The sequence below is a fragment of the Agelaius tricolor genome, unplaced genomic scaffold, assembly GCF_023055355.1.
Source record: "Agelaius tricolor isolate 1412-34295 unplaced genomic scaffold, bAgeTri1.0.p SCAF_31, whole genome shotgun sequence".
In the NCBI taxonomy this organism is placed as follows: Eukaryota; Metazoa; Chordata; class Aves; order Passeriformes; family Icteridae; genus Agelaius; species Agelaius tricolor.
The window spans coordinates 814,299-840,930 of NW_027269291.1; the positions used below are offsets into that span (position 1 = coordinate 814,299).

Genomic DNA, 26,632 nt, shown 5'->3' on the forward strand with positions numbered 1-26,632 from the left:
GCCCCGCGAACGTTTCCGCGCTCGCCCTCGCCCCTCCGCGCCCCCCGCCCGGTGTCCGGTGCCGCTCCGGGGCCGCTCGGGGCCGCCTCGGGGGCCCCGCAGCCACCGGCGCCACCGCCCTGCCCGCCGGGGCCGCTCCCTCCTCTCCTCTCCTTCCTCCTCCTCCTCCTCCTCCTCCTCCTCCTCCAGCGGCCGCCGCCCCCCTCCCCAACGGCACCGAAATCCGCTCGGCAGAAGGGGGGAGAAAAAAAACCCTAAAAAAACAACAAAAAGACCAAAAAAAAGGGAAAAAAAGAAACCAACCAGAGGGGGAAAAAAATCCGGGGCGAAGCTCGGGGGGCGCAGCGGAGCCGCCCCGCGCCGGCAGCGCGCGGCCGGAGCCCCCCGAGCCCCCCGGAGCCATGAACAAGCTCTACATCGGGAACCTGCCCGAGGGCGTCACCGCCGCCGAGCTGGAGAAAGTGTTCGCCGAGCACCAGATCTCCTTCAGCGGCCAGTTCCTCGTCAAGTCCGGCTATGCCTTTGTGGACTGCCCCGACGAGCAGTGGGCCATGAAAGCCATCGAAACTTTCTCGGGTGAGGCGCGCAGCCAGCCCGAGCCCTTCCCAAACCCCCAAATCCCAAACCCCCAAACCTCCAAACCCCCAAATCCCCAAACCTCCCAACCCCGAAATCCCCAAACCCCGAAACCCTCAAATCCCCGAAGCCCGAAATCCCAAACCCTCAAATCCCAAACCCTCAAATCTCAAACCCTCAAATCCCCCAAATCTCAAACCCCCAAATCCTCAAATCCCCCCAATCCCAAACCCCCAAATCCTCAAATCCCCAAGCCCCCAAATCCCAAACTCTCAAACCCCCAAACCCCAGCCCCGAGATCCCTCCCGGCCCCGAGATCCCGACCCTCTCGATCCCTCCCGGACCCCCAGAGCTTCCTGAGCCCCCTCATCAATCCCGACCCCCCAAATCCCTCCCGAGCCCCCAAATCCCCCCCAAATCCCGACCCCCCAAATCCCGACCCCTCGATCCCTCCCGATCCCTTCAGACCCCGAAATCCCTCCCGAATCCCGAAAATCCCGAGCCCCAAAATCCCTCCCGACCCCCAGCCCCTCCTGTCCTCCCCAAACCCCCCGGACCCCTCCGGACCCCCCAAACCCCCCGGACCCCCCAAATCCCGACCCCCAGCCCCTCCCCCTCCAATCCCCGCTTTTTGTCCCTTCCCCGAAATCGCGGCCGGGACGGGGACACGAAGCGACCCCGAACCCGCGGGGGTCCCCAGGATCTGCGCCCCCCAAAGCCCCGGGGTCCCCCCGGAGCCGCTCCCGGGGCCCCGCGGACTTTGCCCGTCCGGGGGCGAGGTCGCCATGCTGGGAGCAGCCGGGCAAGAGCTCGGCAAGAGGCAAATTTGGGGGCAAATCGGGAATTTTGAGGCTTTTTTAAATTTATTTTTTTTCCCCTCTTCCTGTCCATCTCCTTCCACCCGCCGGATTCTTTTCCTTCTTCGCTGTTCCCTCCTAAAAAAATAAAAAAATTAAATTATAAAGCATGGACCGAGCCCGCAGCGAGGGGAATCCCTCTCCATTTTCCGGGAGAAATCCTCCATCCCTGAGCAATCCCCAATTCGGAGCTTTCCGGCGGGGGAGAAAAAAAAGGGAGGGAATTTTCTCCAAAGGCTTTTCCTGGAGGGCTGAAAGAAAACGGGGGGGGGGAAAATTCTCCAAATCCACCCCAAAAAAACACCAAAAAAAACCCCAAAAATCTCATCCCTGGGATCCTTCCGGGCTGAAATATTCCCGAGGAACAATTCCAGAGGCACCACTCCCCCCTCTGGAACCTCGCGTTCCATCAAAATCCACTCGCGAGCGGTGTCTGGGTGGAATTCGGGCAGGAATTCGGCGGGGAGGGAAATCCCCATTTGGTGAAAATTCCCCCTTTTTGTATCCCCGAGTTTTCCCTCGCAGATTTTTTCCAACCCCCGGGTTTTGTTTTGCAGGGAAAGTGGAGCTCCATGGGAAGCAGCTGGAGATCGAGCACTCGGTGCCCAAAAAGCAAAGGTAAAGGTGGAGTTTGAATTGATTTTTAATTGATTTTTAATTGATTTTTTCTCAATCGTTATCGTCGGAATCATTAATTTGTGGCGAGGGCGGAAACAGGAGACGGAAAAAGCCAAAAATTTCCACCTAAAAATGTGAAAAAAACGAAGAAGCGTCGGAGATTTTAGGCTGGGATTTGCCCCATTGAGCTGAGTTTCATGAATTCATTAAACATTTCATGAATTAATTGATTTTTTTTTTTCCCCCAAAGAAAACTCAACCTGCGAGTTTTTCATTAAATTAAAAGGGAGGGGAAAAAAAAGGTGAAATCAAGAATTCTCCAGGCGCTGCCTGAGGTGATGGATGGCTTTGGGCTGGGATTCCCAAACTTGTGGAAGAATTTCCCGGCTCCTTTTGGCGCCTGGGCTGGGAAATGAGGCGAAATCCTTTGTTTTGGGAGACGGAAAATTCAAACAAAAATCGAAAAAAATTAATTAAAAAAAAAAAATCTTATTTAAAAAGTGATTTTTTTTGCTGGGATAAAAAGAACAAAACCAGCGCGCTGCTGCTGAGGGCGGGCAGGGGTGAAATCCTGGCTGAATTGCGGGGGTTTTTGGGGTGAAAAGCGGCGCTTTTGGGGTTTCCCAGGAGCTGCCTCTCCCGCCCAGCCCATCCCATCCCTCTCCATCTTCCCCGGCCTTTGTTGTTCCCGGCTGGGGCCGGGAGCGCTCTGGAAATTCCTCCCCGCGCCCCCAATTCCCGGGAAATCCGCCCCGGCCCGCCCGGATTCGGGGTTTCCCCCTGAAATTCCCCCCCCCTTTTTTCCCTCGCCGTTTTTCGCCCCCCCAAACTCGCGGAATTCCCGGAATTCCCGGAATTCCCGATCCCAAGGAGTCCACGTTGGACCCGAATCCATCGCCACGTGACGGAGGCGCCTTTTCCAAAGGGGAAACAGGAGGGGAGGCAGCGACGCCGGCAAATCCCGGCCCCAAATTCCCGAAATCCCCATCCCGAAACTTCCCCAAATTCTCCAGATCCCACCCCAGAACTTCCTCAAATCCCGGCCCCAAATTCCCAAAATCCCCATCCCGAAACTTCCCCAAATCCCGGCCCCAAATTGCCGAAATCCCCATCCCGAAACTTCCCCAAATTCTCCAGATCCCACCCCAGAACTTCCTCAAATCCCGGCCCCAAATTCCCAAAATCCCCATCCCGAAACTTCCCCAAATCCCGGCCCCAAATTGCCGAAATCCCCATCCCGAAACTTCCCCAAATTCTCCAGATCCCACCCCAGAACTTCCTCAAATCCCGGCCCCAAATTCCCAAAACCCCATCCCAAAACTTCCCCAAATCCTGGCCTCAAATTCCCAAAATCCCCATCCCAAAACCTCCCCAAACCCCGGCCCCAAATTCCCAAAATCCCCATCCCAAAACTTCCCCAAATCCCGGCCCCAAATTCCCAAAATCCCATCCCAAAACTTCCCCAGATCCTGGCCCCAAATTCCCAAAACCCCTATCCCAAAACTTCCCCAAATTCTCCAGATCCCACCCCAGAACTTCCTCAAATCCCAGCCCCAAAATCCCGGCCCCAAATTCCCAAAATCCCATCCCAAAACTTCCCCAGATCCCAGCCCCAAACTCTCCAAAATCCGAACCCCAAACTCCCCAAATCACATCCCGAAACTTCCCGAAATCCCGACCCCAAATTTCTCCAAATCCCAACCAAACTCCCCCAAAATCCCATCCCAAAACTCCCCAAAATCCCAGCCCCAAATTCCCAAAATCCCATCCCAAAACTCCCCAAAATCCCAGCTCCAAATTCCCAAAATCCCATCCCAGTTTTCCCCAAATCCTTTTCCCGACCCTTCCCTGCCCCGTTTTGGGATCGCCCCCTTTGGCCTCGCCTCAAAATTCCCAAAATTCCCAAACCTCGGGAGGGGGCTGATCCCAAAATGGGCGATCCCAAATCCAGCCCCGTTTTCCCGGCCCAAATTCCCGGATTTTAGGGCAATATTTATAATTTTTATTAATTTTTTTCCTCCCTCCCTGGTGGTTTTTGTTGCTGTGGCTTCGGTGTCCGGGCATGGGGGGGAATATTGGGATGGAATTCCATGAAAAGTTTTTAAAAATCCCTTAAAAAAACCCCTGGAAAATCCTATTTCCTCCCCTCTATCGGATAATGAATAATTTGGGCAGGGAGGAGCAGATTTCCTCCTTTTTTGCCCCAAAATAATTCCTTTAAAAATGAGAATATTCCTTCGGGGTCTGGGATTTAAATTGCTGGGAAAAAAAAAGGGGGGGAAAAAAAACCCCTTTAAATATTTTGGGATTTGGTTTTATTTTCCTCCTGGGCGTCCCTAAAAATGCTTGGATTGGGCTGGAAAATCCCATTTTTGGGGCTTTTTGGGGGATTTTTTGGGGTTAAAATCCGCGCCCCCCTCATGGGCTGCTCTTAAAGGGCCAGCGCCGCTTTTCCCTCCCCGCCCTCCTGGAAGATTTTTGGGGGAATTTTGGGGGATTTCGGGACCGTCCCGGACACTCTGGGCAGGGATTTGGTGATTTTGGGTGTGGAAAAGGCGATTTTGGGGCATTTCCCTTGAGCTGGGAGCTGTAAATTGAATTTTTTTGGGGGAAATTTGGGGGATTTCGGCTGCTCCGATGCCGGGGAAAGGGGGGAGACGATCCCTTAAAAACGAAATTTTTTGGGGATTTTTTTTTTAGATTTTTTTGTTTGTTTGTTTTAATCCTCATTTCAGTTTTCCAGGCTGGAATTTCCAGTTTGGAGCGGCGGGGAGCAGGAAAGGGTTAAAGAGGGGAGAATTTCGGGATCCAAAGGGAAATTCCTCCCCTTTCCCCTCCCCCAAAACCTCAGGTTCATTTTTTCTTTTTTCTTTTTTTTTTTCCTCCCTTTTTTTCTTGATCCCTTTAAAAATGTGGGAAAACGAGTCAGGAGCAGGGGGGGTTTCCCTTCCCAGTTAATTTATTTATTTAAAAAAAAAAAAACACCAAAAAAAACCCCCAATTTTTAAAAAAAAATTTAGTTTAAAGTGGAAATAATGCTGTAAAAAAACCTGAATTTGGGGTGTTTTTTATTCGTTCATGCTTAAAAAACTTCCCCAGGAATTCTTTCCTCTTGGTTTATCCCCAAATTTTTTCAAACCTCTCCTAAAAAAAAATATTCAAAAAATAATTTAAAACCCCCCAAAATGGGTTAAAACAGCGCCAAAAAATGGGAATTTGGGGTGTGTGGCCCCAAGAGGAATAAATTTATTTATTTGGGATTAATTCCTGGGATTTTCCCAATTATTTTCATGATCTGGGGAATTATAGCAGCAGAATTCTGTAAAAGTCTTAAATTGTGAAGAAATATTGATTAAAAATGGGATTTTATGAACGAAAATGAGATTTTGGGTTGATTTGGGGTCATTTTGAGCATTTTGTTGGGTTTTGGGCGTTGTTTTTCCTTGGATTTTGTTGATGGGAAAATTGGGGAGAAAATTGGGATTTCCAACCCCAAAATCTCCGAATTTCTCCTTGTTGGAGTCACCAGGGAAGATTTTAAATTTCATCTCAAATGAAATCATTTTTAAGGAAATAAAAATTCCAAATTCAGGCGTTTGGGGTTGGGATTTTGGGGCTGGGATGGATTTGAACCCAAAAAATGGGAATTTTAAAGGGATTTTCACCCCCAGCTCCTCCTGGGGTTGTGCTCAGGGCATTAATTTTAATTATAATTATAAAAAATCGATATTTTTCATTATTTTAGTGGCGTCAAAGTTCGGCTCAGGGCAGAGAAATGCTGGGAAAAAAAAAATCCCGAAATTCTTTTGGATTTTCCTTCAAATCTGGGGATTCCCATCAGGAAAAATCCTCATTTTCCACAGGAAAAATCCTGGAATTCATTGTTCCCAACGAAAAATATCCAAATCCACGTTGAGGTTCCTTTTTTTGTCACTTTTCACCCCAAAATTCGCTTTTTTTTCCCCCCCCTTTTCTTTTGGGGTTGGATTTGCTGGAAACGGGAGCGAAAATGAACCAAAAAAAACCCCAAAAATGAACCCAAAAAATTGGAAAATTCTTTTCCATGGAAAATGAGAACCCAGGTGGATTTTGGGACTAAAATTCTGCTTTAAGTCCAATTTTTAAATCTTGATTTTTCCATTCAAACGAGGCTGGGTTGGGAGTTTTAATAAAAAAAAAATAACAAAAAAGCCGGAAAATCGAAATTTTGAGGAGCAGAAAAAAGAGAAAAAAATTTAAAATTTAAATTTCTTTTATTCCTTTGAGCTCCCAATTTGCAGCTGCTCCCGGATTTTTCACTTCTGGGGACAAAAATATTGGGGAATTCTGAGGTTTTTGAGGATTTTTAGCCCCAAAAAGTAAAAAAATTCAACAAATCCTGGATGATTTTCCCTTTAATCTCATCCCTGAGGTTTGGAAACTTTGGGAATTCCATCAAATTCCGGACCTCGGGGAGAGAAAATTCAATTTGGGAATGGCCAAAAGTGAGGAAAATTTCCTTTTATTTCCTTCTTTTCCTGTGGGAAATGTGGGAAAACCTCCCCCCCCAAAAAAATGGGAATTTCAGGGAAAATTGGGAATTTTGGAGCCACGGGGGAGGAATTTTGGGGGGAGAAAAGGAGAAATAATTGAATTTGTGGAATTCCAGCAGGGATTTCTGTGGGAATTTGGGTTCAAGCTCGGGCAGACGAATCCAGGGAGGGAATGGGGGGAAAATTGGGAATTTTGGGATTTAAATGAAAAATTTCCCCCCAAAAAAAGGGGAATTTCTGCCCCTTCCAGCCCCAATTCCCAGCCATGCTGAAGCTCCCAGGGATTTTCCCAGGGATTTTCCCGGGAATTCTGGTGGGATGAGGGATCCCTGCTCCTTTTCCAGCTTTTCTTTAGTTTTCCCCGATTTTTTGGGGTTTTCCCCATATTTTTTAAGTGGTTTTCCATGATTTTTTTTTTTAGTTTTCCCCGATTTTTTGGGGGTTTCCCCATATTTTTTCTGTGGTTTTCCATGATTTTTTTTTTTTTAGTTTTCCCTGATTTTTCCAGGGTTTTCCGCCCCTCTTTCCCAGGTTTGCTGGATTTGGGAGTGGGGGCTGCCTCTGATCCAGGAGGGATTTGGGAATTTTTTCCCGCCTTTTTAAAATTTTTTTTTAGGGATTCCACTGATTTCAAGGAAGAAATGGAGAAATTCCTGGCGTCCCCATTCCCGTTGGGAACAGGGAATTCCTGGCGCCCCATTCCTGTTGGGAATTCCTCATATCCCATTATTCCCACAGGGAATTGCTCATATCCCATTCCCTTTGGGAACAGGGAATTCCTCACGTCCCGTTCCCATTGGGAATTCCTGGTTTCCCATTCCTGTCAGGAATTCTTGGTGTCCCATTCCCACAGGGAATTCCTGGTGTCCCATTCCTGTCAGGAATTCCTCATATCCCATTATTCCCACAGGGAATTGCTCATATCCCATTATTCCCATTGGGAATTCCTGGTGTCTGTTTCCCATTGGGAACAGGGAATTCCTCACGTCCCGTTCCGGTTGGGAATTCCTCATATCCTGTTCCCATAGGGAATTCTTCATATCCCATTATTCCCACAGGGAATTCCTGGTGTCCCATTCCCGTTGGGAACAGGGAATTCCTCACGTCCCATTCCCATAGGGAATTCCTCATATCCCATTCCTGTCAGGAATTCCTGGTGTCTCTTTCCCATTGGGAACAGGGAATTCCTCACGTCCCGTTCCCATTGGGAATTCCTGGTTTCCCATTCCTGTCAGGAATTCTTGGTGTCCCATTCCTGTCAGGAATTCCTCATATCCCATTATTCCCACAGGGAATTCCTCATATCCCATTATTCCCACAGGGAATTGCTCATATCCCATTCCCTTTGGGAACAGGGAATTCCTCACGTCCCGTTCCCATTGGGAATTCCTCATATCCTGTTCCCATAGGGAATTCTCCATATCCCATTCCCACAGGGAATTCCTGGTGTCTCTTTCCCTTTGGGAATTCCTCATATCCCATTATTCCCACAGGGAATTCCTGGTGTCCCTTTCCCTTTGGGAACAGGGAATTCCTCACGTCCCATTCCCGTTGGGAATTCCTCATATCCTGTTCCTGTCAGGAATTCCTGGTGTCCCATTCCTGTCAGGAATTCCTCATATCCCATTATTCCCATTGGGAATTCCTGGTGTCCCATTCCCATTGGGAATTCTTTGTGTCCTGTTCCCTCAGGGAATTCTCCATATCCCGTTCCTGTCAGGAATTCCTGGTTTCCCATTCCTGTCAGGAATTCCTCCTATCCCATTATTCCCACAGGGAATTCCTGGTGTCTCTTTCCCTTTGGGAACAGGGAATTCCTCACGTCCTGTTCCCGTTGGGAATTCCTGGTGTCTCTTTCCCTTTGGGAATTCTTTGTGTCCTGTTCCCACAGGGAATTCTCCATGTCCCATTCCCTTTGGAAATTCCTGGTGTCCCATTCCCGTCGGGAATTCCTCATATCCCGTTATTCCCATTGGGAATTCCTCATATCCCATTATTCCCACTGGGAATTCTCGGTGTCCCTTTCCCTTTGGGAACAGGGAATTCCTCACGTCCCGTTCCGGTTGGGAATTCCTCATATCCTGTTCCCATAGGGAATTCTTCATATCCCATTCCCTTTGGAAATTCCTGGTGTCCCATTCCCATTGGGAGTTCCTCATATCCCATTATTCCCACAGGGAATTCCTGGTGTCCCATTCCCTTTGGGAACAGGGAATTCCTCACGTCCTGTTCAGGTTGGGAATTCCTCATATCCTGTTCCCATAGGGAATTCTTCATATCCCATTCCCACAAGGAATTCCTGGTGTCCCGTTCCCATTGGGAATTCCTGGTTTCCCATTCCTGTCAGGAATTCCTCATATCCCATTATTCCCACAGGGAATTCCTGGTGTCCCTTTCCCTTTGGGAACAGGGAATTCCTCACGTCCCGTTCCCATTGGGAATTCCTGGTTTCCCATTCCTGTCAGGGAATTCCTGATGTCCCATTCCCACAGGGAATTCCTGGTGTCCCATTCCCAAAAAGGCTTCCCAGGTTTCCATCCCACAGTCGGGATCAGAGCGGGATCGAAGCTCCTCGATCCCCTCAGCGCTCCCAGAAATCCCAAACTGCTGGAATTCCTGGGATCTCAGGAGATTTTGGGAATTTGGGATTTGGGATCCGCCTGTCCCCACAGGCTCCGAGCGCCCCCAGGAATCCCAGACTGTGGCTGTGGAGCCCCAAAATCCCCCGGGGGGGATTGGGATCCCCAAGCAGGAAAATCCCGATGGATTTGGTGGAGTTTTGGTGGAATTGCTCTGCCTGTGCAGGGGCTGGGAATGGGGAATGAAGGGAATGAAAAAGGGAATAAAGAAGGGAATGAAAAAGGGAATGAAAAAGGGAATAAAGAAGGGAATGAAGAAGGGAATGAAGAAGGGAATTAAAAAGGGAATAAAGAAGGGAATGAAAAAGGGAATAAAGAAGGGACTAAAAATGGGAATGAAGAAGGGAATGAAGAAGGGAATAAAGAAGGGAATAAAAATGGGAATAAAGAAGGGAATGAAAAAGGGAATAAAGAAGGGAATGAAAAAGGGAATAAAAATGGGAATAAAGAAGGGAATAAAGAAGGGAATAAACCTGGGAATAAAGAAGGGAATGAAAATGGGAATAAAGAAGGGAATAAACCTGGGAATAAAGAAGGGAATAAAGAAGGGAATAAACCTGGGAATAAGGAAGGGAATTCCCCATGGCGGGCGGAACGCCAGGAATCGTAAATCTGGGCAGGGTGTGACTGACAGCTGTCAATCACCCAGATAATGAGGCCCAATTAGCCGGGAATTCCGGGATTTTGGGATCCTTCCCGGAGGGAGGCACCGGGCAGGATCCAGGTTTGGGAATTTCCTGCTCCAGCTCAGCCCAGCTGCTCCCAAAATGGACGGAATTCCCTGAAATCCGGAACATTCCGGGTTTATCCAGGGTTTATCCGGGGATTGGGAAGCGGAGGGGGAAATCCAGGGATTCTGGGGGGATTTGGGAAATGCTCTGGGATCTGTGCTGGGGTGAGGAACAGCTCTGGAAAAAACTTCCCTGTAAAAGCTCGGGATTGAACCGGGAGGGAGAAGGAATCTGGGATTCCGCTCAGGGCGTTAATTTTAATTACAATTATAAAAATCTGGGATGAATCCGGGATTCTGGTCCGAGGGGAATTCTCCTTTCAGTGGGATGCTGGAATTCTGCTTTCAGTGGGATGCTGGAATTCCATTCCCAGAGGGATTCTGGAATTTTGCTTCCAGCAGGATTCGGGAATTCCGCTCCTGGGGGGGATTCTGGAATTCCATTCCCAGAGGGATTCTGGAATTTCCCAACCAGGGGGAATTCGGGAATTTCACTCCTAGAAGGATTTCGGGATTTCCCTCCCGGAGGGATCCTGGAATTCTGTTCCTGGAGGGATTCTTGAGTTTCCCTCCCAGAGGAATTCCGGGATTCTGTCCCCAGTGGAATTCTGCTCCTGGAGAGAGTCTGGAGTTCTGCTTTCAGCGGGATTCTGGAATTTCACTTCCAGCAGGATTCTGGGATTCTGATCCCAGAGGGATTCTGGAATTTCAGTCCCAGTGGAATTCTGCTCCTGGGGGGATTCTGGAATCCTGCTCCCAGAGGGATTCTGGAATTTCACCTCCAGCAGGATTCTGGGATTCTGGAATTCTGCTTCAGGAGCCATTCCAGAATTTCCCTCCAGCGGGATTCTGGGATTCTGCTTTCAGCGGGATTCTGGAATTTCCCTCCCATGGGATTCTGGGATTCTGTTCCCAGAGGGATCCTGGAATTTTGCTTCCAGTGGGATTCTGGAATTTCACTCCCAGTGGGATTCTGGGGTTCCACTCCTTGGGGGGATTCTGCTCCTGGGGAGATTCTGGAATTCTGCTTCCAGTGGGATCCTGGAATTCCACTCCCAGCGGGATTCTGGAATTCTGCCTCAGGAGCCATTCCAGAATTTCACTCCCAGTGGGATTCTGGGGTTGTTCCCAGTGGGATTCCGGAATTTTCCTCCCAGCAGGATTCTGGGATTCTGTTCCCAGAGGGATCCTGGGATTCTGCTTCCAGTGGGATTCTGGAATTCCATTCTTAGGGGGGATCCTGGGATTCTGCTCCTGGGGAGATTCTGGAATTCTGCTTTCAGTGGGATTCTGGAATTTCACTCCCAGTAGGATCCTGGGATTCTGGAATTCTGCTCCTGGGGGGGATTCTGAAATTCTGCCTCAGGAGCCATTCCAGAATTTTGCTCCCAGTGGGATCCTGGGGTTCTGCTTCCAGTGGGATTCTGGAATTTCACTCCCAGCAGGATTCTGGGGTTCTGTTCCCAGAGGGATTCTGGAATTCTGCTTTCAGTGGGATTCCGGAATTCCACTCCCAGCAGGATTCTGGAATTCTGCTCCTGGGGGAGATTCTGGAATTCTGCCTCAGGAGCCATTCCAGAATTTCACTCCCAGTGGGATTCTGGGGTTGTTCCCAGTGGGATTCCGGAATTTTCCTCCCAGCAGGATTCTGGGATTCTGTTCCCAGAGGGATCCTGGGATTCTGCTTCCAGTGGGATTCTGGAATTCCGTTCTTAGGGGGGATCCTGGGATTCTGCTCCTGGGGAGATTCTGGAATTCTGCTTTCAGTGGGATTCTGGAATTTCACTCCCAGTAGGATCCTGGGATTCTGGAATTCTGCTCCTGGGGGGGATTCTGAAATTCTGCCTCAGGAGCCATTCCAGAATTTCCCTCCAGCGGGATTCTGGGATTCTGCTTTCAGCGGGATTCTGGAATTTCACTCCCAGCGGGATTCTGGGATTCTGTTCCCAGCGGGATTCTGGGGTTCTGATCCCAGAGGGATTCTGGAATTCTGCCTCAGGAGCCATTCCAGAATTTCCCTCCAGCGGGATTCTGGGATTCTGATCCCAGAGGGATTCTGGAATTCTGCTTTCAGTGGGATTCTGGAATTTCACTCCCAGCAAGATTCTGGAATTCCGCTCCTGGGGGAGATCCTGGGATTCTGCTTCCAGTGGGATTCTGGAATTTCCCTCCCAGCGGGATTCTGGGATTCTGATCCCAGAGGGATCCTGGAATTCTGCTTCAGGAGCCATTCCAGAATTTCCCTCCAGTGGGATTCTGGGATTCTGATCCCAGAGGGATTCTGGAATTCTGCTTCCAGTGGGATTCTGGAATTCCACTCCCAGCGGGATTCTGGGGTTCTGTTCCCAGTGGAATCCCGGGATTCCGCTCCTGGCACAACTCTGGGGCGATTCCATGCCCACAACCAGCTGGGATCCGCCCGGGAGGGAGCACCTGGAATTTCGGGGCTGGCTCGGATCCGTGGCCCGGCCCAAATCCCGACTTTTCCCCATCCTTGCAGGAGCCGGAAGATCCAGATCCGGAACATTCCGCCGCAGCTGCGATGGGAGGTGAGGGCATCCCCTTTGTCATTAATTGGCTCCTAATTACCCCAGGCTCTTAATTACCCCAGGCTCTTAATTACCCCTGGAAATGCCGGGACAGCGGCACCGCCCGGAGCCCCCCCAGGATCCCGGGATTCCCGGGAATTCCCGTTCATTTGTGATTTTCCTTCCCATTGTACGGGGAATAAAACGGATCCTCGCTTCCCGCTGGGAATTCCCGGCTCTGCCTTCCCCTCCCGCTGGCTCCGGGCGCTCCCCAGCCTTAATTAATCGGGAATTCTTAATGATCCTGATGGAATTATCAACGATCCCAATGACCCCGAGGTGTGGATGGGGCTTCCCGGGATATCCCGGCGTCAACTGGGATTGATTTTCCCTTTTTTCCCCCTTTCCCCCTTTTTCCCCCCTTTTTCCCCCCTTTTCCCCCCCTTTTCCCCCCCTTTTCCCCCCCTTTTTTCCCCTTTTTTCCCCTTTTTTCCCCTTTTTTCCCCTTTTTTCCCCCTTTTTTTCCCTTTTTTCCCCTTTTTTCCCCTTTTTTTCCCCTTTTTTCCCCTTTTTTTCCCTTTTTTCCCTCTTTTTTCCCCTTTTTTTCCCTTTTTTTCCCAGGTTTTGGATGGGTTGCTGGCCCAGTACGGCACCGTGGAGAGCTGCGAGCAGGGTAGGAGGGGGAAACCTGGATTTGGGGAATTCCATCTGGATTTTGGGGATTTTCATCTGGATTTTGGGATTTTCATCTGGATTTTGGGATTTTCATCCGGATTTTGGGGAATTTCATCCCGAATTTGGGATTTTCATCTGGATTTTGGGAATTTCATCCGGATTTTGGGGAATTTCACCCCGATTTCGGGAACTTCTGCTCCCGAGAAGGGAATAAACCCCAGATTTCAGGAATTTCTGCCCCGTTTCAGCAGGAAGAGGGAATAAAGCCCAGGTTTCGGGAATTTCATCCGGATTTCAGGGTTCTGACCCGTTTCAGGGAGAGGAAGGAACAAAACCTGGATTTGGGAATTCCTGCCCCTTTTCAGGGATGGGAGGGAATAAAAACCTGATCCATGCCTCTTTTACCGAATTCCCGATTCCTTTTCCCCAGTTCCCGATTCCTCTTCCCAAATTCCTGATTACTTTTCCCAAATTCCTGCTTCCTTTTCCCTAATCCCCGTCTCCTTTTCCCTAATCCCTGTCTCTTTTTTCCCAAACTCCTGATTCCTTTTCCCGAATTCCTGATTCCTTTTCCCTAATCCCTCTTTCCCAAATTTCTGCTTCCTTTTCCTGAATTCCTGACTCCTTTTCCCAAATTCCTGCTTCCTTTTCCCTAACCCCTGTCCGTTTCCTGAATTCCCGATTCCTTTTCCCGAATTCCTGGTTCCTTTTCCCGTATTCCTGCTCCCTTTTCTCTAATTCCTGATTCCTTTTCCTGAATTCCTGCTTCCTTTTCCCAAATCCCCGTCTCCTTTTCCCTAATCCCTGTCTCTTTCCCAAATTCCTGATTCCTTTTCCCAAATTCCTGCTTCCTTTGCCCTAATCCCCGTCTCCTTTTCCCTAATCCCTGTCTCTTTTTTCCCAAACTCCTGATTCCTTTTCCCGAATTCCCGATTCCTTTTCCCGATTTCCTGACTCCTTTTCCCAAACTCCCGATTCCTTTTCCCGAATTCCTGCTTCCTTTTCCCTAATCCCTGTCTCTTTTTTCCCAAATTCCTGATTCCTTTTCCCAAACTCCTGACTCCTTTTCTCAAATTCCTGATTCCTTTTCCCAAATTCCTGCTTCCTTTTCCCGAATCCCCGTCTCCTTTTCCCTAATCCCTGTCTCTTTTTTCCCAAACTCCTGATTCCTTTTCCCAAATTCCTGACTCCTTTTCTCAAATTCCTGCTTCCTTTTCTCTAATCCCTGTCTCTTTTTTCCCAAATTCCTGCTTCCTTTTCCTGAATCCCTGCCTCATTTTCCCTAATCCCTGTCTCTTTTTTCCCGAATTCCCGATTCCTCTTCCCAAATTCCCGATTCCTCTTCCCAAATTCCCAATTCCTCTTCCTGAATTCCCGATTCCTCTTCCCAAATTCCCAATTCCTCTTCCTGAATTCCCGATTCCTTTTCCCAAATTCCTGATTCCTTTTCCCTAATCCCTGTCTCTTTCCCGAGTTCCTGATTCCTCTTCCCAAATTCCTGATTCCTTTTCCCGAATTCCCGATTCCTTTTCCCGAATTCCCGATTCCTCTTCCCGAATCCCTGACTCCTTTTCCCGAATTCCCGATTCCTCTTCCCGAATTCCTGACTCCTTTCCCGGAATTCCCGCAGTGAACACGGACAGTGAGACCGCCGTGGTGAACGTCACCTACGCCAGCCGGGAGCAGACCCGGCAGTGAGTGCCCCGGGAATCGCCCAGGAATTCTCTGGGAATGTTTCGGGAATTCCCTCCCTTCCCCACCTGTAGGAAACGGGATTCCCCGTTCCCCCAAACCCTTGAGGACGCCCCTTAAATCCTATCGGGTTTTCCTTCACCCTTTGGACAGAATTCCAAGGTTTTGGAGTTTTCTCGGCAGCTCAGGGAGCTGAAGCTGAATTTAACTCGAGGGAAAGTTGGGATTTCCTGGGGTTTCCACGATTTTGGGAATTCCGTCTCCCTAAAAACGGGGAGAAAGATCCCGGAGCTGCCAGGGGGAGACCCGGAGCTCATTCCCAGCTTTTTCCTGCGTTCCCCGCTCCCCTCGCACCGGGCTCGGCTCGGGGCCGGCGCTTTTGGGGGAATTTGGGGGAATTTGGGGAGTTTCCTTCGGGGCCGGATTCCCGGGGCTGGGGGACAGGAGGAACGAGCAGGAATTTGGGATCACCCACAGGGATTTGGGAACCCGTGGGGATTTGGGATCCTGCAGGGATTTGGGAACCTGCGGGGATTTGGGATCGCTCATGGGGATTTTGGGATTTGGGAACGCCCATGGGGATTTGGGATCCTGCAGGGATTTGGGATCGCTCATGGGGATTTTGGGATTTGGGAACGCCCATGGGGATTTGGGATCCTGCAGGGATTTGGGATCGCTCATGGGGATTTGGGGATTTGGGAACCCACAGGGATTTGGGATTTGGGGATTTGGGAACCCGTGGGGATTTGGGGATTTGGGAATACGCGGGGATTTGGGATCTGGGGATTTGGGATCCTGCAGGGATTTGGGATTGCCCATGGGGATTTAGGGATTTGGGAACCCACAGGGATTCGGGAACTCACGGGGATTCGGGAACCTGAGGAATTTGGGATTTGAGGTTTTGGGAATTGAGGATTTGGGATCACCCATGGGGATTTGGGATCCCATGTGATTTGGGAACCAACCCCTCCTACATCAAACCCCGATTCTTTTGGGGCTGCCCTGCTCCCATCACGCCACCCCAGCCCCATTTCCCGGTGTCCCAAGCTCCATTTCCTGGTAAACCCCAAACCCCAGCCCCATTTCCTGGTGTCCCCCCAGCCCCATTTCCTGGTAAACCCCAAACCCCAGCCCCATTTCCTGGTGTCCCCCCAGCCCCATTTCCTGGTGTCCCCCCAATCCCATTTCCCAGTGTCCCCTCAATCCCAGCCCCATTTCCTGGTGTCCCCGAGCCCCATTTCTCAATGTCCCCCCAATCCACCCCATCCCCACTTCCCAGTGTCCCCCAAACCCCATCCCCATTTCCTGGTGTCCCCCACCCCTATTTCCCGGTGTCCCCCAGCCCCATTTCATTTCCCGGTGTCCCCCATCCCCATTTCCCAGTGTCCCCCAATCCAGCCCCATTTCCCAGTGTCCCCAATCCATCCCCATTTCATTTCCCGGTGTCCCCAGTCCATCCCCATTTCATTTCCCGGTGTCCCCCCATCCCCATTTCATTTCCCAGTGTCCCCCATCCCCATTTCGTTTCCCGGTGTCCCCAATCCATCCCCTTTTCATTTCCCAGTGTCCCCAATCCATCCCCATTTCATTTCCCGGTGTCCCCAATCCATCCCCATTTCATTTCCCGGTGTCCCCAATCCATCCCCATTTCGTTTCCCGGTGTCCCCCATCCCCATTTCCCAGTGTCCCAAATCCATCCCCATTTCCCGGTGTCCCCAGTCCATCCCCATTTCGTTTCCCGGTGTCCCCAGTCCATCCCCATTTCATTTCCCGGTGTCCCCAATCCATCCCCATTTCATTTCCCAGTGTCCCCAATCCATCCCCATTTCGTTTCCTGGTGTCCCCAATCCAGCCCCATTTCATTTCCCGGTGTCCCCAGTCCATCCCCATTTCATTTCCCAGTGTCCCCCATCCCCATTTCCCGGTGTCCCCAATCCATCCCCATTTCATTTCCCGGTGTCCCCAATCCATCCCCATTTCATTTCCCAGTGTCCCCAATCCATCCCCATCCCCATTTCCCAGTGTCCCCAATCCAGCCCCATTCCATTTCCCAGTGTCCCCCCATCCCCATTTCATTTCCCAGTGTCCCCCATCCCCATTTCCCGGTGTCCCCAGTCCATCCCCATTTCGTTTCCCGGTGTCCCCAGTCCATCCCCATTTCCCGGTGTCCCCAGTCCATCCCCATTTCCCGGTGTCCCCAGTCCATCCCCATTTCCCGGTGTCCCCAGGGCCATCCTGAAGCTGAACGGGCACCAGCTGGAGAGCCACGCGCTCAAGGTCTCCTACATCCCGGACGAGCAGCCCGAGCAGGGCCGGCGCGGCGGGGCCGGGGCGCGCGGCGGGGCCCGCCCGGGGTCCCCCCTGCCCGCGGGGGCTCCCCCCAAGGCGCCGCCCCCCGACGTCCCCCTGCGGCTCCTGGTGCCCACCCAGTTCGTGGGGGCCATCATCGGCAAGGAGGGCGCCACCATCCGCAACATCACCAAGCAGACGCAGTCCAAGTGAGTCCCCGTCACCGGCAGCGGGGACACGCAGGGGCGCCCAGGGCGGATCCACAAGATGTCCAGGGGTTCCTCAGGGGTGATCCAGGGGATCTCCAGGGATTCTCCAAAAGTTCTCTAGGGGTTCTCCAGGGGGTTCTCCAGGGGGGTCTCCATAGTTCTCCAGAAGTTCTTCAGGGGTGATCCAGGAGTTCTCCAGGGGATCTCCAGGGATTCTCCAAAAGTTCTTTAGGGGATCTATAGGAGTTCTCCAGGGGGTTCTTCAGGGGATCTCCAGGGATTCTCCAAAAGTTCTCTAGGGGATCTACAGGGGTTCTTCAGGGGTTCTCCAGGGGGGTCTCCATAGTTCTCCAGAAGTTCTTCAGGGATGATCCAGGAGTTTTCCAGGGCTTCTCCAGGGATTCTTCAGGGGTGATCCAAAGGTTCTCCAGAAGTTCTCCAGGAGATCTCCAGGAGTTCTCCAGGGGGTTTTCCAGGGTGGTCTCCAGAAGTTCTTCAGGGGTGATCCAGTAGTTTTCCAGAGGTTCTCCAGGGGTGATCCAGGTGATCTTCAGGGGGTCTCCAGGGTTCTCCAGAAGTTCTCCAGAAGTTCTTCAGGGGTCATCCAGGGGTTCTCCAGGGGTGATCCAAAGGTTCTCCAGGGGTGATCCAAAGGTTCTCCAGAAGTTCTTCAGGGGTGATCCAGGGTTTCTCCAGGGTTTCTCCAGGGTTTCTCCAGGAGTGATCCAAGGGCTCTCCAGAGCTCCCCCAGGGGTTCTCCAGAGTTCTCCCAAGGGTTCTCCAGAGTTCTCCCAGGGGTTCTCCAGAGCTCTCCCTCCTCCTGCTGGGATCTCCTTTCCGGGGAGGCTCCGGGGCCCCTCCCAGCCCCTTCCCGCGGTTTTCAGGATCGACGTGCACCGGAAGGAGAACGCGGGCGCGGCCGAGAAGGCCATCAGCATCCACTCCACGCCCGAGGGCTGCTCGGCCGCCTGCAGGATGATCCTGGACATCATGCACAAGGAGGCCAAGGACACCAAGACGTGAGAGCCCCGCAGACCCCACCCCGGCGTCCTCCCGCCCTGCGCCCCCGAATTCGGGGATTCCAAACCTTGGGGTTTGGGCTTCCCCCAGCCCTCAGTGCCAACCCTCCTTTCCCAGATCCCAGAATCCTTCCTGTGGCGTTTCCCTCCTTTCCCAGATCCCAGAATCCTTCCTGTGGTGTTTCCCTCCTTTTCCAGATCCCACAATCCCTCCTTTTGGGTTTTCCCTCCTTTTGGGTTTTCCCTCCTTTCCCAGCTTCCACAATCCCTCCTTTTGTGTTTTCTCTCCTTTTGGGTTTTTCTTCCTAATTCCCATAATCCCTCCTTTTGGGTCTTTCCCTCCTTTCCCAGATCCCATAATCCCTTATTCTGGGTTTCATCTCCTTTCCTAGTTCCCATAATCCCTCCTTTTGGGTTTTTCCTCATTTCCCAGGTTCCACAATCCCTCCTTTTGGGTTTTTCCCTTTTCCTACTTCCCAGAATCCCTCCTTTTGGGTTTTCCCTCCTTTTGGGTTTCCCCTCCTTTCCCAGCTGCCCTAATCCCTCCTGTGGGGTTTTTCCCCCCTCGTTCCCGTCCCCAGGGCTGACGAGGTCCCCCTGAAGATCCTGGCCCACAACAACTTCGTGGGGCGCCTGATTGGCAAAGAGGGCCGGAACCTCAAGAAGGTGGAGCAGGACACGGAGACCAAAATCACCATTTCCTCGTAAGGACCGGGGCAGCAGGAGGAGGAGGAGGAGGAGGATTGGGATGGGGATGAGGGGAGAGGTTTCAGCCCCCAAAGTTCTCTTAGGAACCCTCGGGGTTGGGTTTTCTGTGCTCCCCTTTTCCCGTCCTTCTGTGCTCCCCTTTACCATCCTTTCGGGCCACCTCCCATGTCTTTGGGGTGCCCTTGGGTGTCCCCATCCGTGTCCCCATGGAGGAGGAGGAGGATGGGGATGGGGATGGGGGAGAGGTTTCAGCCCCCAAAGTTCTCTTAGGAACCCTCGGGGTTGGGTTTTCTGTGCTCCCCTTTTCCCGTCCTTCTGTGCTCCCCTTTACCATCCTCTGGGGCCACCTCCCATGTCTTTGGGGCACCCTTGGGTGTCCCCATCCGTGTCCCCATGGAGGAGGAGGATGGGGATGGGGATGGGGGGAGAGGTTTCAGCCCCCAGAGTTCTCTTGGGAACCCTCGGGGTTGGGTTTTCTGTGCTCCCCTTTTCCCGTCCCCTTTGGGGTCCCCTCCCGCGCCTTTGGGGCGCCCTTGGGTGTCCCCACGTCCCCACGGGCGCTGTCCCCAGGCTGCAGGAGCTGACCCTGTACAACCCCGAGCGCACCATCACGGTCAAGGGCTGTCCCGAGAGCTGCTGCCGCGCCGAGCAGGAGATCATGAAGAAAGTGCGCGAGGCCTACGAGAACGACGTGGCCGCCATGAGCGTGAGTGGGGCCGGCCTGGCGGGGACCCCATAAAACCAGAGCCCCTCTCATGCCCAGCATGATCCCACCAGGGATCCCATAAAACCAGAGCCCCTCTCATCCCCAGCATGATCCCACCTTGTCCCTGATCCCTTTTCTCTCCTCAGTTCAATCCCCCTTGTCCCAATGCTATTTCTCCCCTCAATTCAATCTCAATCCCCCCTGACCCCACATTTTGGTTCCCTCAATTCAATCCCCATATCCCATATTTTGTTCCCTCAATCCCAATGCCCATATCCCATATTTGGTGTCCCTCAATCCCAATCCCAATCCCCACACTTTGTCCCCCCAGCTGCAATCCCCATATCCTATATTTGGGTTTCCCTCAATCCCAATCCCCATATCCCATATCCCATATTTGGTTTATCCCAATCCCGATCCCCACACTTTGTCCCCCCAGCTGCAGTCCCACCTCATCCCCGGGTTGAACCTGGCCGCGGTCGGGCTCTTCCCGGCCTCCTCCACGGCGGTGCCGCCGCCCCCGAGCGGCGTCTCCGGGGCCGCTCCCTACAGCTCCTTCCTGGTGAGTGACCCCGGGACAGGGGGACAATCCCGATGAGCCCTGGGGTGGGCAGTGACCCTGGGGACAGGGGGACAATCTTGATGAACCCCCGGGGTGGGCAGTGACCCCAAAATATTGACAGTGACCCCCAAACAGTGACAGTGACCCCATATAGTGACAGCTACACTAAATGGTGACAGTGACCCCAAATGGTGACCCTGACCCCAAAATAGTGACAGTGACCCCAAATAGTGACAGCTACACTAAATGGTGACAGTGACCCCAAATAGTTACAGTGACCCCAAATGGTGACCCTGACCCTGAAATGGTGACAGTGACCCCAGAGGGTGACCCTGGCCTGAAAATGGTGACAGTGACCCCATAGAGTTACAGTGACCCCAGAGGTGACCCTGGCCCTGAAATGGTGGCAGTGACCCCAAGGGTGACCCTGGCCCCGAAATGGTGGCAGTGACCCCAGAGGTGACCCTGGCCCCAAAATGGTGACAGTGACCCCAGAGGGTGACCATGGCCCCAAAATGGTGACAGTGACCCCAGAGAGTCACAGTGACCCCAAAGGTGACCCTGGCCCCAAAATGGTGGCAGTGACCTCAGAGGTGACCCTGGCCTGGCCTAAATGGTGACTGTCCCCAGAGGGTGACCCTGACCCTGACCTGGTGGCAGTGACCCCAGAGGTGACCCTGGCCCCGAAATGGTGACAGTGACCCCAGAGAGTGACACCCTGGCCCTGACATGGTGGCAGTGACCCCAGAGGGTGACACCCTGGCCCCGAAATGGTGGCAGTGACCCCAAGGGTGACCCTGACCTGGTGGCAGTGACCCCATGGGTGTCCCTGGCCCCGCTCTATCCCCAGCCCCCCGAGCAGGAGACCGTGCACGTGTTCATCCCGGCGCAGGCGGTTGGGGCCATCATCGGCAAGAAGGGCCAGCACATCAAGCAGCTCTCGCGCTTCGCCAGCGCCTCCATCAAGGTGGGCATGGCCTCGGTGGCCCTTGGGTGACCCTTGGGTGGCCCTCAGGTGGCCCTCGGGTGGCCCTTGGGTGGCCCTCTGTCCCCAACTGTCCTGTTTTTCCTTGGAAAAGCCCTGGGAAGCCTGGGCAGCGCTGTAATGCCATGTCCATCCTGTGTCCATCCCGTGTCCATCCTGTGTCTGTCCCATGTCCCTCCATGTCGCCCTGTGTCTGTCCCATGTCCATCCTATGCCCATCCATGTCCATCCTGTGTCCGTCCGTGTCCGTCCATGTCTGTGCCATGTCCATCCATGTCCATCCATGTCCGTCCCGTGTCCATCCCACGTCCATCCCATGTCCATCTGTTTCTGTCCTGTGTCCATCCCATCTCCATCCCATGTCCATCCATGTCTGTCCCATGTCCATCCATGTCCGTCCCGTGTCCATCCATGTCTATCCCATGTCCATCCGTGTCCATCCATGTCCATCCCGTGTCCGTTCTGTGTCCATCCATGTCCATCCCGTGTCCATCCTGTATCCATCCCATGTCATCCATGTCCGTTCCATGTCCATCCCGTGTCCGTCCCGTGTCCGTCCCGTGTCCGTCCCGTGTCCGTCCCGTTGCAGATCGCGCCCCCGGAGACGCCGGACTCCAAGGTGCGCATGGTGGTGATCACCGGCCCGCCCGAGGCGCAGTTCAAGGTTGTCACCGCTGTCACCGCCCTGGGGACATTGGGGTGACCCTGGCAGGGAGGGCAGGGGGTGACCCCGACCGAGCCCAAATCCACACACAAGGAATTCCGGGATTGGGTTTCCCAGGGGCCAAAGGGGTTTGGAATTCCAAAGAACTGGGATTTTCTGGGATCCCAGATCCAGGGATGGGGATTGGGGTGGGACATTCCCGACTCCCTACTCCCAGGGGCCGAACGGGTTTGGAATTCCAATGAACCGGGATTTTACGGGATCCCAGATCCAGGGGTGGGGATGGATTGGGGTGGGACATTCCCGACTCCGTCCCTCCCCAGGCTCAGGGCAGGATTTACGGGAAGCTGAAGGAGGAGAATTTCTTCGGGCCCAAGGAGGAGGTGAAGCTGGAGACGCACATCCGAGTGCCGGCCTCGGCCGCCGGCCGCGTCATCGGCAAGGGCGGCAAGACCGTGAGTGGGAGCGGGGCCGGGATTCCCGGGAGAAATTGGGGCTGGAATTCCTGGGAAATGCTGGGGCCGGAATTCCTAGGAGAAACCGGGGCCAGAATTCCTGGGAGAAACTGGGGCTGGAATTCTCGGGAGAAATTTGGGCTGGAATTCCCAGGAGATGTTGGGGCTAGGATTCCCAGGAGATGTTGGGGCCGGGATTTCTGGGAGAAATTGGGGCCAGAATTCCCGGGAGATATTGGGGCTGGAATTCTGGGAGATATTGGGGCTGGAATTCCCAGGAGATGTTGGGGCCTGGATTCCTCGGAGAAATTGGGGCTGGAATTCCCGGGAGATGCTGGGACCAGGATTTCTGGGAGATGCTGGGGTTGGAAATCCCAGGAGATGTTGGGGCCGGAATTCCCAGGAGATGCTGGGGCCGGGATTCCCAGGAAATATTGGGGCCAGAATTCTGGGAGATGCTGGGACCGGGATTCCCGGGAGATATTGGGGCTGGAATTCCCAGGAGATATTGGGGACAGAATTCCCAGGAGATGCTGGGGCTGGAATTCCCAGGAGAAATAGGGGTGCAATTCCTGGGAGATATTGGAACTGGAATTCCCGGGAGATGCTGGGGCTGGAATTCCAAGGATATGTTGGGGCCAGAATTCCTGGGAGATGTTGGGGCCAGAATTCCTGGGAGATGTTGGGGACAGAATTCCCAGGAGACATTGGGGTGCAATTCCCGGGAGATATTGGAACTGGAATTCCTGGGAGATGTTGGGGCCGGGATTCCCGGGAGATGCTGGGGCTGGGATTCCCAGGAAATATTTGGGCCAGAATTCCCGGGAGATACCGAGGCCAGAATTCTGGGAGATGCTGGGGCCGGGATTCCCGGGAGATATTGGGGCTGGAATTCCCAGGAGACATTGGAACTGGGATTCCTGGGAGATGCTGGGGCCGGGATTCCTGGGAGATGCTGGGGCTGGGATTCTCAGGAGATGTTGGGGCTGGAATTCCCAGGAGATATTGGAACTGGAATTCCTGGGAGATGCTGTGCCCTGGGATTCCCGGGAGATGCTGGGGCCGGGATTCCTGGGAGATGCTGGAACTGGGATTCCCGGGAGATGCTGGGGCCAGGATTCCTGGGAGATGCTGTGCCCTGGGATTCCTGGTGGGCGCTCCGGAGGGTCCATGCCGCGTGTCCCGCAGGTGAACGAGCTGCAGAACCTGACGGCGGCCGAGGTGGTGGTGCCGCGGGAGCAGACGCCGGACGAGAACGAGCAGGTGATCGTCAAAATCATCGGGCACTTCTACGCCAGCCAGGTACGGCCGGGGGCACCCAGGGGCTCCTCCGAGCTTCTCCAGAAGCTCTGCAGATGTTCTCCAGGGGTTCTCCAGGGGTTCTCCAGGGCTTGTCCAGGAATGCCCCAGGCGTTCTCCAGAGGTTCTCCAGGGGTTCTCCAGGGCTTCTCTGGGAGCTCTGCAGGGCTTGTCCAGGGCTTATCCAGGACTTCTCCAGGAATGCTCCCAAAGGTTCTCCAGAGGTTCTCCAGGGGTTCTCCAAGGCTTTTCCAGGGCTTGTCCAGGGGTTCTCCAGGCCTTGTCCAGGAATGCTCCAGGGGTGCTCAGGGGGTTCTCCAGGACTTGCCCAGAGGTTCTCAAGGGATGCTCCAGGGGTTCTCCAGGGCTTGTCCAGGAATGCTCCAGGGGTTCTCCAGAGGTTCTCTGTGAGTGCTCCAGGGGTTCTCCAGATGTTCTCCAGGGGGTCTCCAGGGCTTGTCCAGGATTTCCCCAGAGGTTCTCTAGGAGTGCTCCAGGGGTTCTCCAGGGGTTCTCCAAGGCTTTTCCAGGGGTTCTCCAGGGCTTGTCCAGGAATGCTCCAGGGGTTCTCTGGGGGTGCTCCAGGGGTTCTCCAGGGGGTCTCCAGGCGTTGTCCAGGTCTTCCCCAGAGGTTCTCTAGGAGTGCTCCAGGGGTTCTCCAAGTTTTTTCCAGAGCTTCTCCAGGGGTTCTCCAAGCGTTTTCCAGGGTTTCTCCAGAGCTGTGTTGCTCAGGCCGCACATTTCTGGTCGTTATCCCCTGAATCCCGTCCGTTATTCCCCGAAAAAAAACCACAGGAGAATCCTGGGACAGGGGCTGGAGTTGGGTGGAAACTGGGATGAGTCTAAAAATTGGGAATTTGAATTTGGGTGGAAATCCAGGGACAGGGGCTGGGTTTGGGTGGAAACTGGGATGAGTCTAAAGATCGGGAATTTGGACTTGGGTGGAAATTTGGGTGGAAATCCAGGGACAGGGGCTGGGTTTGGGTGGAAACTGGGATGAGTCTAAAGATCGGGAATTTGGACCTGGGTGGAAATTTGGGTGGAAATCCAGGGACAGGGGCTGGGTTTGGGTTCCACGGGGAATTTGGGGCAGGGGCAGCGTTCCATGGATCCACGGGAGCGTTCCATGGGTCCCTGGCTGTTGTTCCATGGATCCCTGGCAGCGTTCCATGGATCCAGGGCAGCGTTCCATGGATCCCTGGCTGTTGTTCCATGGATCCCTGGCAGCGTTCCATGGATCCAGGGCAGCGTTCCATGGATCCCTGGCAGTCATTCCATGGATCCTTGGCTGTCATTCCATGGGTCCCTGGCAGTCGTTCCATGGGTCCCTGGCAGTCATTCCATGGATCCCTGGCTGTCGTTCCATGGATCCACGGGAGCGTTCCATGGATCCCTGGCTGTTGTTCCATGGATCCCTGGCTGCGTTCCATGGATCCCTGGCAGCGTTCCATGGATCCACGGGAGCGTTCCATGGGTCCCTGGCAGTCATTCCATGGATCCTTGGCTGTCGTTCCATGGATTCCCGGCTGTCGTTGCAGATGGCCCAGCGCAAGATCCGGGACATCCTGGCGCAGGTGAAGCAGCAGCACCAGAAGGGCCAGGGCGGCCAGAGCCAATCCCGGAGGAAATAGGGATCCCAAATCCCGGGAAAACCAGGACACGGCACGGCCAGGCCGGGCTCCGAGTGCCTGGGAATCAGCAACTGCAGGGAATGGACAGGGAGCGGGAATCCGCAGGGAGACTGGGAATGTGCAGGGAGACAGGGAATCAATCCACAGGGATGGGGAATCCACAGGGATCAGGAATCCGCAGGGAGACTGGGAATGTGCAGGGAGACAGGGAATCAATCCAGAGGGATCGGGAATCCACAGGGATCAGGAATCCGCAGGGAGACTGGGAATGTGCAGGGAGACAGGGAATCAATCCAGAGGGATCGGGAATCCACAGGGAGCAGGAATCCACAGGGTGACAGGGAATGGACAAGGAGACAGGGAATGTGCAGGGAGGCAGGGAATCAATCCACAGGGATGGGGAATCCACAGGGATGGGGAATCCACAGGGAGACAGGGAATGTGCAGGGATCGGGAATCCACAGGGAGACAGGGAATCAATCCACAGGGATGGGGAATGTGCAGGGATGGGGAATGGACAGGGATTGGGAATGTGCAGAGACTGGGAATCACTTCCACAGGGACCGGGAATGCGCAGGGATCAGGAATGTGCAGGGTTTGGGAATGTGGAGGGATCGGGAATGCGCAGGAATCGGGAATGGACAGGAATGGGGAATGTGCAGGGTTTGGGAATGTGGAGGGATCGGGAATGTGCAGGAATTGGGAATGTGCAGGGACTGGGAATGTGCAGGGATTGGGAATCACTTCCACAGGGATTGGGAATGTGCGGGAATGGGGAATGTGCAGGGACTGGGAATCACTTCCACAGGGACTGGGAATGTGGAGGGATCGGGAATATTCAGGGATCGGGAATCCACGGGGATCAGGAATGTGCAGGGATCAGGAATGTGCAGGGATTGGGAATGTGCAGAGACTGGGAATCACTTCAACAGGGATCAGGAATGTGCAGGGATTGGGAATGGAGAGGAATCGGGAATGTGCAGGGATTGGGAATCCGTGGGGATCAGGAATGTGCAGGGACTGGGAATCACTTCCACAGGGACTGGGAATTTCACCCCCCAGCAGAACTGGGAATTCCATTGGGAATCGCATCCCAAAAAAAAAAAAACCCAAAAAAAACCCCCCATGGAATTCCTCATCTCCACCATCAGAATTTGGGAATTCCGTGCAGGGGAGGGGTTGGGGGGGGGGAGCTGAAAAGAGCAGGAAAATCCCCCCCGGGAATTCTGAATCCAGAATTCCCTCAAAATTTCGGGGG

The 26,632-nt window shown here is 53.4% G+C and overlaps 2 protein-coding genes across 3 annotated transcripts; one reads left to right on the forward strand and one right to left on the reverse strand.

Annotated features, from left to right (window-relative positions):
* The first annotated feature begins 210 nt into the window (after positions 1–210).
* IGF2BP1 (insulin like growth factor 2 mRNA binding protein 1) lies at positions 211–25,374 on the forward strand. 2 transcript variants are annotated; one of them, XM_071450620.1, is made up of 15 exons: positions 211–576; positions 1,991–2,051; positions 12,453–12,501; positions 13,102–13,153; positions 14,786–14,849; positions 17,076–17,345; positions 18,230–18,364; positions 18,946–19,068; positions 19,643–19,778; positions 20,218–20,340; positions 21,191–21,307; positions 21,915–21,989; positions 22,313–22,444; positions 23,633–23,746; positions 25,282–25,374. In XM_071450620.1, the coding sequence occupies exons 1-15, from the start codon at positions 402–404 to the stop codon at positions 25,372–25,374; spliced, it is 1,719 nt and encodes a 572-aa protein (XP_071306721.1). In that variant the 5' UTR covers positions 211–401. The 2 variants fall into 2 exon arrangements, with proteins under 2 accessions (XP_071306721.1, XP_071306722.1); XM_071450621.1 differs by lacking the exons at positions 17,076–17,345; positions 18,230–18,364.
* LOC139601526 (golgin subfamily A member 6-like protein 26) lies at positions 13,761–14,756 on the reverse strand (the record flags this gene model as incomplete). Its single annotated transcript, XM_071450653.1, is given in 4 exon segments — positions 13,761–13,958; positions 13,960–13,965; positions 14,316–14,386; positions 14,613–14,756. Coding segments are annotated over 4 exon segments (372 nt in total), but the record flags the coding sequence as incomplete, so codon positions are not given.
* Positions 25,375–26,632: the final 1,258 nt, after the last annotated feature.

What these genes read in the sequence shown, in the direction of transcription:
- IGF2BP1 (XM_071450620.1), top strand. Translation starts at nt 402, where the DNA reads ATGAACAAGCTCTACATCGGGAACCTGCCCGAGGGCGTCACCGCCGCC. An exon ending in TCGGTGCCCAAAAAGCAAAG is followed by an intron (nt 2,052 to 12,452) that starts GTAAAGGTGGAG and finishes CCATCCTTGCAG; the next exon opens with GAGCCGGAAGATCCAGATCC. An exon ending in ACGACGTGGCCGCCATGAGC is followed by an intron (nt 19,779 to 20,217) that starts GTGAGTGGGGCC and finishes TTGTCCCCCCAG; the next exon opens with CTGCAGTCCCACCTCATCCC.